The following is a 14,087-nucleotide window of genomic DNA, read 5'->3' on the forward strand; positions in this document are numbered from 1 at the left end:
AAAGCTTCCACAATAAACGAAAAAAAAAAAGAAAAGGAAAGGAAAAACACCACCCACATATTCTTACTGACCTGAAAAGCCATGCACTTGCCCAGGGCTGTGCACATGCTCAAGAAAGAACCAAGAAGGCCCTAAGCTCTCACTTTCAGCTGACCTTCAGGCTCTGTGCAAGCAGGAAATGAAGGCAAAGACAGGTTGTAAACAACCTGGTTGAGGGTTGAAAGCATGCCCTAACACACACACAGAGCCAACCTGCAAAGACTGGGAGTTTTTCGTTATTGTTTTTGTTTCTTTTTGTGGCATTTAAGGAAATCTCTGTCCAATCACTAGCTGACCACTAAGCTAATGGAACAGATACTTTAGTGGCTATACACAACAAAGACTGCAGACTTTACAAAATTAGTTCAAAAGAGTCAATAAACAATAACTACTACAACAAAGAGCAACAAAAAATGCTGGGGGTGGGGGGTGGGGAAAGAGAGTGCTGTCCTGAGTAACCACATTATAATATTCAAAATGTCCATATATCAACAAAAAATTATAAGGCCTGCAAAGAAAGAAGGAAGCATGGCCCATACATATGAAAAAAGGCTACACAATGTCCCTGAAGAAGCCCAGTCAATGAAAATGATGTCTTACGAAATAGAGAATATCAATAAAAAGACAGATATTATAAAAAAAGAACTGAACAGAAATTCTGGAGTTGGAAAGTACAATAACTGAAATGAAAAATTCACTAAAGGGACTAAACAGCAGATGTGAGTAGGAAGAAAAAAGAATCAGGAAACTTTAAGATACATCAAATGAGGGCTTCCCTGGTGGCACAGTGGTTGAGAGTCCGCCTGCCGATGCAGGGGACATGGGTTCGTGCCCTGGTCCGGGAAGATCCCACATGCCGCAGAGCAGCTGGGCCTGTGAGCCATGGCTGCTGAGCCTGTGTGTCCGGAGCCTGTGTTCCGCAACAGGAGAGGCCACAACAGTGAGAGGCCCGTGTACCGCAAAAAAAAAAAAGATATATCAACTGAGATTATCCAGTCTGGTGAACAAAAAGAGAAAAGAATGAAGAAAAATGAAAAGTCTAAAGACTTGTGAGAAACCAGCAAGTGTACCAATCTACGCATAATGGGAGTTCCAGAAGAAGAGAAAAAAGAGAAAGGGACAGAAAGAGTATTTGAAGAAATAATAGCCAAAAACTTCCCAAATTTGAAGAAAGACATCGACGTACACATACAAGTTGATCAACAAATACCAAGTAGGATAAAGTTAAAGAGAGCCACATCTAGACACATCATTATCAAACTGTCTAAGACAAAGAAAAAATCCTGAAAGCAGCAAAGCAACAGGTCCCATACATAAGGATAACAGCTGATTTCTCATTAGAAACCATAAAAACCAGGAGGCGGTGGTATGAAATATTCAAAGTGCTGAAAGAAATACTGTCAACCAAGAATTCTATATCCAGCAAAAATGAAGGAATTATGAGCAACAACAACAACAAAAGATAAATTGGATTCCCTCAAAATGAAAAGCTTTTATGCAAGAAAGGACATTATCAAGAAAGTGAAAAAACAGCTTACAGAATGGGAGAAAATATTTGCAAACCATATATCTGTCAAGTATATGTATATACTTACAGTACAGTATCCAGAATATATAATGTTTGCAACCAAAAGACAAAAACCCATTTGAAAAATAGACAATAGACTTGAATAGACATTTCTGCATAGTTACACAAATGAAACAAGTACATGAAAAGATGCTCAGTATCATTAGCCTTTAGGAAATGGAAATCAAAACCACAATTAGATATCACTAGACACCAACAGCAATGGCTGTATTTTAAAGAGCGGGGTTGGGGGGAAGTAAAATAAGTATTGGCAAGGATATGAAGAAATAGAACACTCAAACACTGCTGGTGGTAATTTAAAATGGTCCAGCTGCTATAAAAAATGGTTTGGTTGTTTCTCAAAAGTAAAACAAAGAATTACCATATGACTCAGCAATTCCACTCCTACATATATACCCAAAAGAACTGAAAACAGGCACTCACACAAGTACTTGTACACAAATAGCATCACTATTTAAAAGTCAAAAGATGGAAATAACCCAATGTCCATCAACAGCTGGATAAACAAATTGGGATATATACACAGAGTGGAATACTATTCAGTCATTAAAAAGATATGAAGTACTGATACATACTACAATGTGGATGAACTTCAAAAACATGATGGTAAGAGATAGAAATCAGACACAAAGGGCCACATGTTAGGAATTCCCTGGTGGTCCAGTGGTTAGGACGCCACATTCTCACTGCCAAGGGCCCGGGTTCAATCCCTGGTAGGAGAACTAAGATCCCACAAGCCGTGAGGCACAGCAAAAAAAAAAAAAAAAAGCCACATGTTTTATGATTCCATTTGTATGAAATGTCCAGAATAGATAAATCCATAGATGCAGAAAGCAGACTGATGGTTCATGGGGCCTAGCAAAGGGAGCAAATGGCAAGTAACTACTTAATGGGTATGGCGTTTTATTTTGAGGTGATGAAAATGTTTCAGAACTAGACAGAGACAGTGGCTACACAACATTTTAAAGGTACTAAATACCACTAAATTGTTCACTTAAAAATGACATATTCAGGGACTTCCCCAGTGGTCCAGTGGTAAAGAATGCACCTTCCAATACAGGAGACTCGGGTATGATCCCTGCTCAGGGAACTGAGATCCCACATGCCACAGGGCAACTAAGCCCTCGCGCCACAACTACCGAGCTCGTGCGCCTCAATGAGACAGCATGCATGCTGCAAACTACAGAGTCCATGCATCTTGGAGCCCATGCGCCACAACTAGAGAAAGAAAAAAATGGCATATTCTGCAACCAAACTGAAAAGAAGTAAAACTGTCACTATTTGCAGATGACATGATATTATATACAGAAAATCCTAAAGACTCCACCAGAAAACTGTTAGAACTAATAAAGAAATTCAATAAAGCTGCAGGATACAAAATCAATATACAGTTGTGATTCTATACACTAATAATGAGCTATAAGAAAGAGAAATTAAGAAAACAATCCCATTTACGATTTATCAAAAAAAAGTAAAATACTTAGGAATAAATTTAACCAAAAAGGTGAAAGACCTGTACTCTGAAAACACTGATGAGAGAAACTGAAGAAGATACAAATAAATGGAAAGGTATTCCACGCTCATGGATTGGAAGAATCAATACTGTTAAAATGTCCATACTACCCAAAGCAATCTACATATTGAACACAATCCCTATAAAACTTCCAATGGTATTTTTTCACAGAAATAGAACAAAGAACTCTAAAATTTGTATGGAACAAAAAAAACCCCAAATAGCCAAAGCAATCTTGAGATAAAAGAACACAGCTGGAGGCATCATGCCCTTGATTTCAAACTGTATTACAGACACAAAAATCAATGGAACAGAATAAAGAGCTCGGAAATAAACCCACACATATATGGTCAATTAATTTACAACAAAGGAACCAAGCCAAGAATACACAATGGGGAAAGGATAGTCTCTTCAATAAATGGTGTTGGGAAAACTGGACAGCAATATGCAAAAGAATGAAACTGGACCACTATCTTACACCATATACAAAATTTAACTCTAAATGGATTAGACTTAAATTTTAGACCTGAAACCATAAAACTCCTAGAAGAAAACAGGCAGTAAGCTCCTTGACATGGTCTTGGTTATCGTTTTTTGGATTTCACACCAAAAGCAAAGGCAACTAAAGCAAAAATAAACAAGTGTGACACATCAAAATAAAAAGCTTCTACACGGCAAAGGAAGCCATCAACAAAATGAAAAGGCAGGGCTTCCCTGGTGGCACAGTGGTTGAGGGTCCGCCTGCCGATGCAGGGGACATGGGTTCGTGCTCCGGTCCAGGAGGATCCCACATGCCGCAGAGCGGCTGGGCCCGTGAGCCATGGCCGCTGAGCCTGTGCGTCCGGAGCCTGTGCTCCACAACGGGAGAGGCCACAACAGTGAGAGGCCCGTGTACCGCAAAACAAAACAAAACAAAACAAAAATGAAAAGGCAACCTACTGAATGAGATAAAATATTTGCAAATCATATATCTGATAAAGGGTTAATATACAAAATATGTAAAGAACTCATACTATTCAATAGCAAACAAACAAACAATACAATTAAAAAATGGGCAGAAGACCTGAATAGACACTTTCCTAAAAAAGACAGATGGCCAACAGGTAAATAAAAAGATGCTCAACATCACTCATCAGAGAAATGAAAATCAAAACCACAGTTAGAATGGCTATTTTCAAAAAGACAAGAAGTAACAAGTGTTGGAGAGGATGTGGAGAAAAGGGAACACTTGTAATTATTGGTGGGATTGTAAAGTGCTGCAGTCACTATGGAAAACATTATGGAAATGCTTCAGAAAAAGAACAGAACTACTATATGATCCAGCTATTCGACTTCTGGGTATTTACCCAAAGAACACAGAAATACTAATTTGAAAAGATAAATGCATGTCTATGTTCATTGCAGCATTACTTACAACAGTCAAGATATGGAAACAACCTAAGTGTGCATCTAGAGATAAATGGACAAAGAAAATGTGGTGTATATATACAATAAAATACTATTCATGCCACTGTAAATATGACATATATATATAATGGAATATTATTCAACCATAAAAAAGAAGGAAATCTTGGGAATTCCCTGGTGGTCCAGTGGTTAGGACTGGGCACTTCCATGGCAGGGGACCCGGGTTCGATCCCTGGTTGGGGAACTAAGATCCCACAAGCCATGTGGCACAGCCAAAGAAAAAAGGAAGGAAATCTTGCTGTTTACAACAACATGGATGGATCTTGAGGGCATTATGCTAAGTAGAATAAGCAGACAGAGGAAGACAAATACCATATATATGATATCACTTATATGTGGGATCTAAAAAAACAAAAACACAAAGCTCATAGATACAGAGAATAAATTGGTGGTTGTTAGAGACTGAGGGAAGGAGGAGAGGTGGGCAAAATGGGTGAAGGGAGTCAGAAGATACAAACTTCCAGTTATAAAAAAAATAAGTCATGGGGATGTAATATACAGCATGATGACTACAGTTAACAGACTGTATTGCATATCTGAAAGTTGCTAAGAGAGCAGATTTTAACAGTTCTCATCACAGTAAAATAAATTCTGTAACAAGGTATGGTGACAAATGTTCACTAGACTTACTGTGGTGATCATTTCACAATATATATAAATATCAAATCATTATGTTGTACACATGGAACTAACGTTGTATGTCAATTATACCTTAATAAAAATAAAATAAGATGGTAAATTTTACGTTATGTAAATTTCACCTCAATAAAAACAAATTTAGAGTTTGTTGCCAGTGCCCTACAAGAAATGCTAAAGGGAGTCCTTCAGGCCGAAATGAAAGGACAATGGGCAGTAACTTGAATCCACAAGAAGAAATAAAGAACACCAGTAAAGGTAACTAAATAGGTGAGTATAAAGGTCAGTATTAATGAATTTCTAGTTAGTGACTCCTCTTTTTTCATAAGATTTAATTTAAAAGACAACTGTATAAAACAATAATTATAAATCTACATCACTGGGCAGTGTATAAAGATATAACTTGTGACAACAATAAAAAGGTGAGAGGACGAAGCTATATAGAAAAAAAGTTTTTGTATACTATTGAAATTAAGTTGGTATTAATACAAACTAGATTGTTAGAAATTAAGATTAATTGTAGTCACCAGAGTAACCATTAAGAAAGTTACTAAAACTAAAAATATACAGACAAAGAAACGAGAATCGCAACAGTACACTATAGAAAAAGCAGTCATAAAGGAAGACAGTAACAAGAATAATTGAGGAACAAAAAAGACACGACATAGAACACAAATATCAAAATGGCAGAAGTCCTTCCTTACTGGTAATTACTTTAAACATAAATAAATCAACTTCTCCAATGAAAAGGCAGAAATTGGCAGGATGAATTTTAAAAATGATCCATCCTGGGACTTCCCTGGTGGCTCAGTGGTTAAGAATCCACTGGCCAATGCAGGGGACACAGGTTCGAGCCCTGGTCCGGGAAGATTCCACATGCCGCGGAGCAACTAAGCCTGTGCATCATAATTACTGAGCCTGCGCTCTAGAGCCCACAAGGCACAGCTACTGAAGCCCATGCACCTAGAGTCCGTGCTCTGCAACAAGAGAAGCCACCGCAATGAGAAGTCGACACACTGCAACAAAGAATAGCCCCTGCTCCCTGAAACTAGAGAAAGCCCGCATGCACCAACAAAGACCCAACGCAACCAAAAATAAATAAATAATTTTTTTTAAAAAAGATCCATCTATATGCTGTCTACAGGACAGTATAACAGCAGTTATACTGTTTATATAGTATAACTATATTAGTAGTTATACTAATATCAGGCAAAATAAGTCTTAAGAAAAATTGTTACAAAAGACAAAAAAGGACATCATAAAATGATAAAAGGGTCAAACCAACATGAAGATATAATTTAAAACATATATGCACCTGCATGTAAATCAATGAAGTTACAACACACCCTCACACCGTACACAAAAATAAACTCAAAATGGCTTAAAGACTTAAACATAAGACATGACACCATAAAACTCCTAGAAGAGAACACAGGCAAAAAATTCTGACATAAATCGTACCAATGTTTTCTTAGGTCAGTCTACCAAGGCAATAGAAATAAAAGCAAAAGTAAACAAATGGGACCTAATCAAACTTACAAGCTTTTGCACAGCAAAGGAAACCATAAGCAAAATGAAAAGACAACATACAGACTGGGAGAAAATATTTGCAATTGATGTGACCAACAAGGGCTTAACTTCCAAAATATACCAATAGCTCTCACAACTCAATAACAAAAAAACAAACAACCCAATCAAAAAATGGGCAGAAGATCTAAACAGATATTTCTCCAAAGATGACATACAGATGGCCAACAGAAACATGAAAAGATGCTCAACAACATGGCTAATTATTAGAGAAATGCAAATCAAAACTACAATGAGGTACCACGTCACAACAGTCAGAATGGCCATCATTAAAAAAGGCTACAGATGGCGCAGTGGTTGAGAGTCTGCCTGCCGATGCAGGGGACACGGGTTCGTGCCCCGGTCCGGGAAGATCCCACATGCCGCGGAGCAGCTAGGCCGCTGAGCCATGGCCGCTGAGCCTGCGCGTCCGGAGCCTGTGCTCCGCAATGGGAGAGGCCACAACAGTGAGAGGCCCGCATAGCGCAAAAAAAAAAAAAAAGTCTACAGATAACAAATGCTGGAAAGGGTGTGGAGAAAGGAAACCTTCCTACACTGTTGGTGTGAAAGTACATTGGTGCAGCCACTATGGAGAACAGTATGGAGGTTCCTCAGAAAACTAAAAACAGAGTGGCCATATGATCCAGCAATGCTACTCCTGGTCAAATATCCGGACAAAACTATAATTCAAAAAGACAGATGCACTCCTATGTTCAAAGCAGCACTGTTCACAATAGCCAAGACATGGAAACAACCTAAATGTCCATAGATAGATGAATGGATAAAGAAGATGTGAGAGACATATATATATATGATATATATATAAATATCATATATATGTATATACACACACATATATACACAATGGAATATAAAAAAAGAATGAAATAATGCCATTTGCAGCTACATGGATGGACCTAGAGATAATCCTACTAAGTGAAGTAAGTCAGAAAGAAAAAGACAAATATCATAGGATATCACTTATGTGTGGAATCTAAAATATGACACAGGGCTTCCCTGGTGGCGCAGTGGTTGAGAGTCCACCTACCGATGCAGGGGACGCGGGTTCGTGTCCCGGTCTGGGAGGATCCCACATGCCGCGGAGCGGCTGGTCTGTGAGCCATGGCCACTGAGCCTGCGCGTCCGGAGCCTGTGCTCCGCAACGGGAGAGATCACAACAGTGAGAGGCCCACGTACCACAAAAAAAAAATTAAATAAAAAAATTAAAAAAATTAAAAATAAAATATGACACAAATGAACTTATCTATGAAACAGAAAAAGACTCACAGGTATAGAGAACAGACCTGTGGTTGCGAAGGGGGAGTGGGGGTGGAAGAGGGTTGGATTGAGAGTTTGGGACTAGCAGATGCAAACTATTATATACACTGAGTTGGCCACAAAGTTCATTCGGTTTTAAGTAAAAATAAAACACACATTTTTCATTTTCACGAAGAACTTTATTAAATGTATTCATTAACCAAACGAACTTTTTGGCCAACCCAACAGAATGAATAAACAACAAGGTCCTATTGCATAGCACAGGGAACTATATTCAATATCCTGTAATAAATCATAATGGAAAAGAATATGAAAAAAATATGTACTATATATGTATATATGTATAATATATAACTGAATCACTGTGCTGTACACCAGAAACTAACACAACATTGTAAATCAACTACACTTCAATAAAAAAATATATATATATATATGCACCAAAAGAAAAAAAAAACACCAACAGAATTGAAGGAAGAAATAGACAGTTCAACAGTAACAATTGGAAACTTCAAATACCCCACTTTCAATAATGGTCAGAACAAAAAGAAGATCAGTAAGGAAACAGAGGACTTGAACAATGCTATAAAACAACCAGACATAATAGACATCAGTAGAACTCTCCACTCAACAGTAGAATATACATTCTTCCCAACTGCACATGCAACATTCTCCAAGACAGACCATAATTTTAGGACACAAAACAAATCTCAACAAATTTGAAAAGACTAAAATAATACAAAGTATGTTCTCTGACCACAACAGAATGAAACTGAAATCAATCACAGCAAAAAATCTGGAAAATTCACAAATATGTGGAAATTAAACAATGCACTCAAACAATCAAGGGTGCAAAGAAGAAATCACAAGGGAAATTAGAAAATAATTTGACATGAATGAAAATGATAACAAAGCCTACCAATACTTAAGGGATGCAGGGAAAGCAGTACTAAAAAGGAAATTTGTAGGGCTTCCCTGGTGGCACAGTGGTTAAGAACCCGCCTGCCAATGCAGGGGACACGGGTTCGATCCCTGGTCCAGGAAGATCCCACATGCCGTGGAGCGACCACAACTACTGAGGCTGTGCTCTAGAGCCCGCAAGCCACAACAACTGAAGCCTGTGCACCTAGAGCCCATGCTCCGCAACAAGAGAAGCCACCGCAATGAGAAGCCCGTGCACCGCAACGAAGACCCAATGCAGCCATAAATAAATAAATAAATTTTTTTAAAAAAGGAAATTTGTAGCTGTAAACACATACATTCAAAAACAAAACAGGGCTTCCCTGGTGATGCAGTGGTTGAGAGTCCGCCTGCTGATGCAGGGCGCGCGGGTTCATGTCCCGGTCCGGGAGGATCCCGCATGCCGCGGAGCGGCTGCGCCCGTGGGCCATGGCCGCTGGGCCTGCGCATCCGACGAAGCCTGTGCTCCGCGGCGGGGGAGGCCACAACAGTGAGAGGCCCGCATACCACACACACACAAAAAAAACCTCAAACTGATAATCTGACCTTTCACTTTAAGGAACTAGAAAAAGAAAACTATACTTAAAGCAAGCAGAAGGAAAAAAAAATAATAAAGATTAGAGCAGAGATAAATAAAATAAAGAACAGAAAAAATAATAGAATCAATGAAACAAAAAGTTCGTTATTTAAAAACTTAGGATTGACACACCTTTAGCTAGGCTGACCAAGGGGAAAAAAAACCCCTCAAATTACTAAAATCAGGAATGGAAGTGGGGATTTTACTACTAATTTTTCAGAAAATAAGACTAAAAGAGAACACTATAAACAACTGTATACCAACAATTAGATAATTTAGATGAAATGGATTAATTCCTAGAAATACACAATCTACCAAAACTGACTCAAGATGAAACAAAATCTGAATAGACCTATAACAAGTAGAGTTTGAATCAGTAATCAAAAAGTTTCCAACAAAGAAAAGCCAGGACAAGATGGCTTCACTGGTGAATCTTATCAAACATTTAGAGAAGAATTAATCCCTATCCTTCTCAAACTCTTCCAAAAACTTGAGTAAAGGGAACACTTCCTAACACATTCTAAGCCAGCATTACCCCGATACCAAAGCCAGACGAAAAATCACAGAAAAGGAAAACCACAGACCAATATCCCTCATAAATATGTATGCAAAAATAGTATCAAAATACTAGCAAACCAAATCCAACAACATATTAAAAGGATATACACCATGACCAAGTGGAATTTACCCTAGGAATACAAGACTGATTCAACATCTAAAAATCAAAATGAAACACAATATTAATAAAGGAAAAAATTTTGATCATTGTAATGGATGCAGAAGAGACATTTGACAAAATTCAACACCCATTCATGATAAAACTACTCAACAAACTAGGAATCGAAGGTAATTATCTCAACGTAATACAGGGCATCTACAAAAAACCCACAGCTAACAACATATGTAGTGGTAAAGAAATGGATGCTTTTTCCCAAAGATTAGGAAAAAGACAAAGATGTCCACTCTCACCCTTCTATTCAACATTATACAGAAAGTTCTAGCTGGGGTAATTAATCAAGAAAAAGAAATAAAAGGCATCCAAATTGGAAAGGAAGAAGTAAAACCATCTCTACTCACAGATGATATGATCTTATATGTAGAAAATCCTAAAGAATACACACACACCCCAAACAACTATTAGAGCTAATATATTACACATGGTTGCAGGATACAAAATTAGCAAACAAAAATCAGCTGTATTTCTATACATTAGCAATTAACAATCCAAAAATGAAATTACGAAAACAATTCCACTTGCAACAGTATCCAAAATGAAATACTTAGCAACAAATTTAACCTAGGAAGTGCAGGACTTATACAATAAAAGCTACAAAACATTGTTGAAAGAAATTAAAGAAGACCTGGCACATTTATACATGAAAGAAACACACTGGGCCTAAGTAGGAATTCTACCCACTGTTATACCAAGAAATCTGTCAAGTGTAGTTATTTTCTACGTCTGTCTTAGCCCAGGGAAATAATTAAATATGATGATATAACAGGAGTTACCTTGCCACATCCATCCTAAGTTCAGGACCAACAGCAACCTTCAAGCACAGATTTGGAAGTAAATCCTAGAGAGTTCTATAATTTAATGGTAAGCGAGAAAGATGCAGCAGTAGACTTACAAGAAGGTAAAACATGAAGCCCAGAGAAGCAACCATCTCCATACATCACTTCCCCATACCCTGAGTTTGCAATGGGAAAGCACTGCAGGGTACCTCTACTATTGCTTCTACCCACCCAATTATTTATCAAGTATGCATTAAGCACTGACATAAGCTGAGGGCGGGCGGGGGGAGGACAATCTTTTCATCATTATATCCCCTATATCTAGCAAAGTAGCTGAAACATGACAGGGGATCTATAAATGCTGAATGAACAACTTCATGGAAGTGAGTCACGGGAGGGTTCACATGGTTCTGTACCTTGAAGGGTTAATGGGATACGGACAAGTACAGATGAAGGGGAAAGGAAAACAACAGCAAAGTGAGTGGAACAAGAATATACTGGGCTCAATACTTCCAGACATCCTGACTAGAAGGAACATTCTGGATGTCCATCCTGGTAGAGCCCTCACACTAGACTTCCACCTGGTGCTCCCTTAACTATACTCTAAAAAGTATTAATAAACTGAAGCTGGAGAAAGAAAAAAACAACCACGATAATGCACTATGCTAAGGAAAAAAGTAGATACTACGTTACTTTGAGCCTGAGGACTCGCAAGAATTCTGAACTTGGTCTTGGGCCCCTTCTGACTTCAAATATCTCCTATTCGTATTTCAAACTCACATACCCACTCTTTGTGCCAGAAAGACTTCCTTGCACCATAAACATACACTCACTAATTCATTTCTGCATCAAATCCTTCATCCCTTCTCTCCAAACACAGACCTCCTATGCTCCCCAATCTCATACCACCGACTCAAGAAATTCTAGTTTCTACACAGGCTCTCGGACGACACATTATCTTCTGCGTGTAACGCCTACATGCAGCCCTACCTCGGTATCCTTCCCAATCTCCTCACCCAGACATCTCAAACTCCCCAACACGCCACGCTCTGGTTTCATTCAAGAGGGCATTCTGAGCCCCTATGCAAATTCGCCCAGCCCATCCCCATGTTCCCGAACACCTAATTTCCATTCATTCACAAGAGCCCTTACTCTGCGCTGGCCTGTGCAAGGCAGGACAGAGCAGGACTCCAAGGTTCCTCCTCCGGCTGCGCTGGCTCGCCCGGCCTCCACCCCTGCCCCGCGCCCCCTTCGCTCCACACGCTCCCAGGCACGGCTTGCTCCATGGACACCAAAAACCTCGAGGTACACACTCTGCCTCTGTCACTTCATTCCCGCCCTACGTGGGGAGGCTGGCACCGCCGGGAGTGCAGGGGGAGCTAAGGCAGGAGAGCAGGAAGAGCCATCACTCGCCTGCGGCGCCGGAGCGCTCGCAGACCCGGAACCGGACCGCTGTTGAGCTCCCGCCGCAGAAGCCCTGCCACTCTCGCCTCCACCCAAGCCCAGCTGACCCCACCTTTACGCTCAGCATCGCTGTCGGCGTCGCTCCCAAAAAGGTCCTCCATATCCGCCATTACTGCGCACGTCAGCTGTCTTCACCGGGGGCGGCTCCACCGCTGTCTTTACGGCACGGAACCGACGAAACGCGACAGTGTCGCAAAGATTCGCTAAAAGTAGGCTTTTCAGCTACATAGTATAAAGTGCGCAGTGAAGCTGCACTTCTCGGCTCTCTTACGTCAGCAACCCTGCCCTTTCGTTAATATCTGTTCTTATTCGTGAGGATTCTCATCGGGGTACATCCGGTCTGGGTATCAGTGGAGCGGGCCGCTGTTGGGGGCTCCCTAGAGGGCCTGGGACCGTGTAAAAGCTGCCAGGAGTCAGGCCTGAAGTCCTTTGTTTCGTATTGATCAGGGGTTCTAAAATTGTTGCAAACTCCAAAGTGCTTTTGTTTCTGTGGGTTATATCTATTGCTATTTACTGTAATAGTAATTAAGGCAGAAAAATTTAAAACTCGTTTAAAAATAAACAGGTTAACATAAATAGCATTTAAAATTTTTAACCGACTGTATTTTTTCTAAAACAAAACCAAAAAAAATTGAGTCGAATTGTTTTAGTTTTGAAAATATCTTTAGTGTCTGTCTCAAATGAAAACAGATGAATTCTCATACCTGCTTCTGTATTCAATCTTTTGAGAAAGGTTTTGGTTGAAGCTTATGAAGAAAATCAGACCTAACACACGTATGTATGTGATTGGGAAAGGGAGGGCCTCTCGTACAAGGGGACAAGGGTCTTCTTCGGTCCACTCTTTAACAACTGCAGCTTTAGAGCAGCGTATCTCAAACATCAAAATTGTCCCATCCTAACCGGGTATACACTTTTATGTATAAAATTGAAATAAATAATTCACAAAACAATACTGATTACTAAGATGCAGTCTGAGATTTCCTATTCTCTTTTATTCTATTTCAGCTTGTTTTTAATGCTGACAGGTGGTGCATCCACTAAATTGATTTCGTGATTTACGAATGGGTTGCAGCTTGCAGCTAGAGAAACACTATTCAGAGGGTTCCATTGGCTTGTTTATTTTTTCGGGAAAAAGTTTAATTTTGCTAGGAAATGTGGCTATACTTGTACCTTGTAAAATCTGACAGTAATAGAATTTTCGTAATAGGTCAGTGCTAGATAAACCCTCTTGCTTTACAGAAGCTCAAAGAAATGAAGTGACTTGCACATGTTAAACAACTAGGTCGTTTTTAGGAAGCTTAAATTTTTTAGTTGTCAAAAATGTACATTCTGGGGCTTCCCTGGTGGCACAGTGGTTAAGAATCCGCCTGCCAATGCAGGGGACACGGGTTCGATCCCTGGTCCGGGAAGATCCCACATGCATGGAGCAACTAAGCCCGTGCACCACAACTACTAAGCCTGTGCTCTAGAGCCCGCGAGCCACAGCT

At 39.6% G+C, this 14,087-nt stretch overlaps 1 protein-coding gene across 3 annotated transcripts in view; it reads right to left on the reverse strand.

Moving 5' to 3' along the window:
- The window catches only part of LEO1 (LEO1 component of Paf1/RNA polymerase II complex), a 48,185-nt gene extending 35,422 nt beyond the window's left edge, over positions 1 to 12,763 (reverse strand). For 2 of the 3 annotated variants that reach the window (XM_007468719.1, XM_007468718.1), the window contains exon 1: positions 12,653 to 12,763. In XM_007468719.1, the coding sequence (XP_007468781.1) occupies positions 12,653 to 12,710 (58 nt within the window). In that variant the 5' untranslated portion in view covers positions 12,711 to 12,763. The remainder of the gene's footprint in view (positions 1 to 12,652) is intronic. The other variant, XM_007468720.1, reaches the window with a different exon arrangement.
- Positions 12,764 to 14,087: the final 1,324 nt, after the last annotated feature.

The sequence above is a fragment of the Lipotes vexillifer genome, unplaced genomic scaffold, assembly GCF_000442215.2.
Source record: "Lipotes vexillifer unplaced genomic scaffold, Lipotes_vexillifer_v1.1 scaffold268, whole genome shotgun sequence".
Taxonomy (NCBI): domain Eukaryota; kingdom Metazoa; phylum Chordata; class Mammalia; order Artiodactyla; family Lipotidae; genus Lipotes; species Lipotes vexillifer.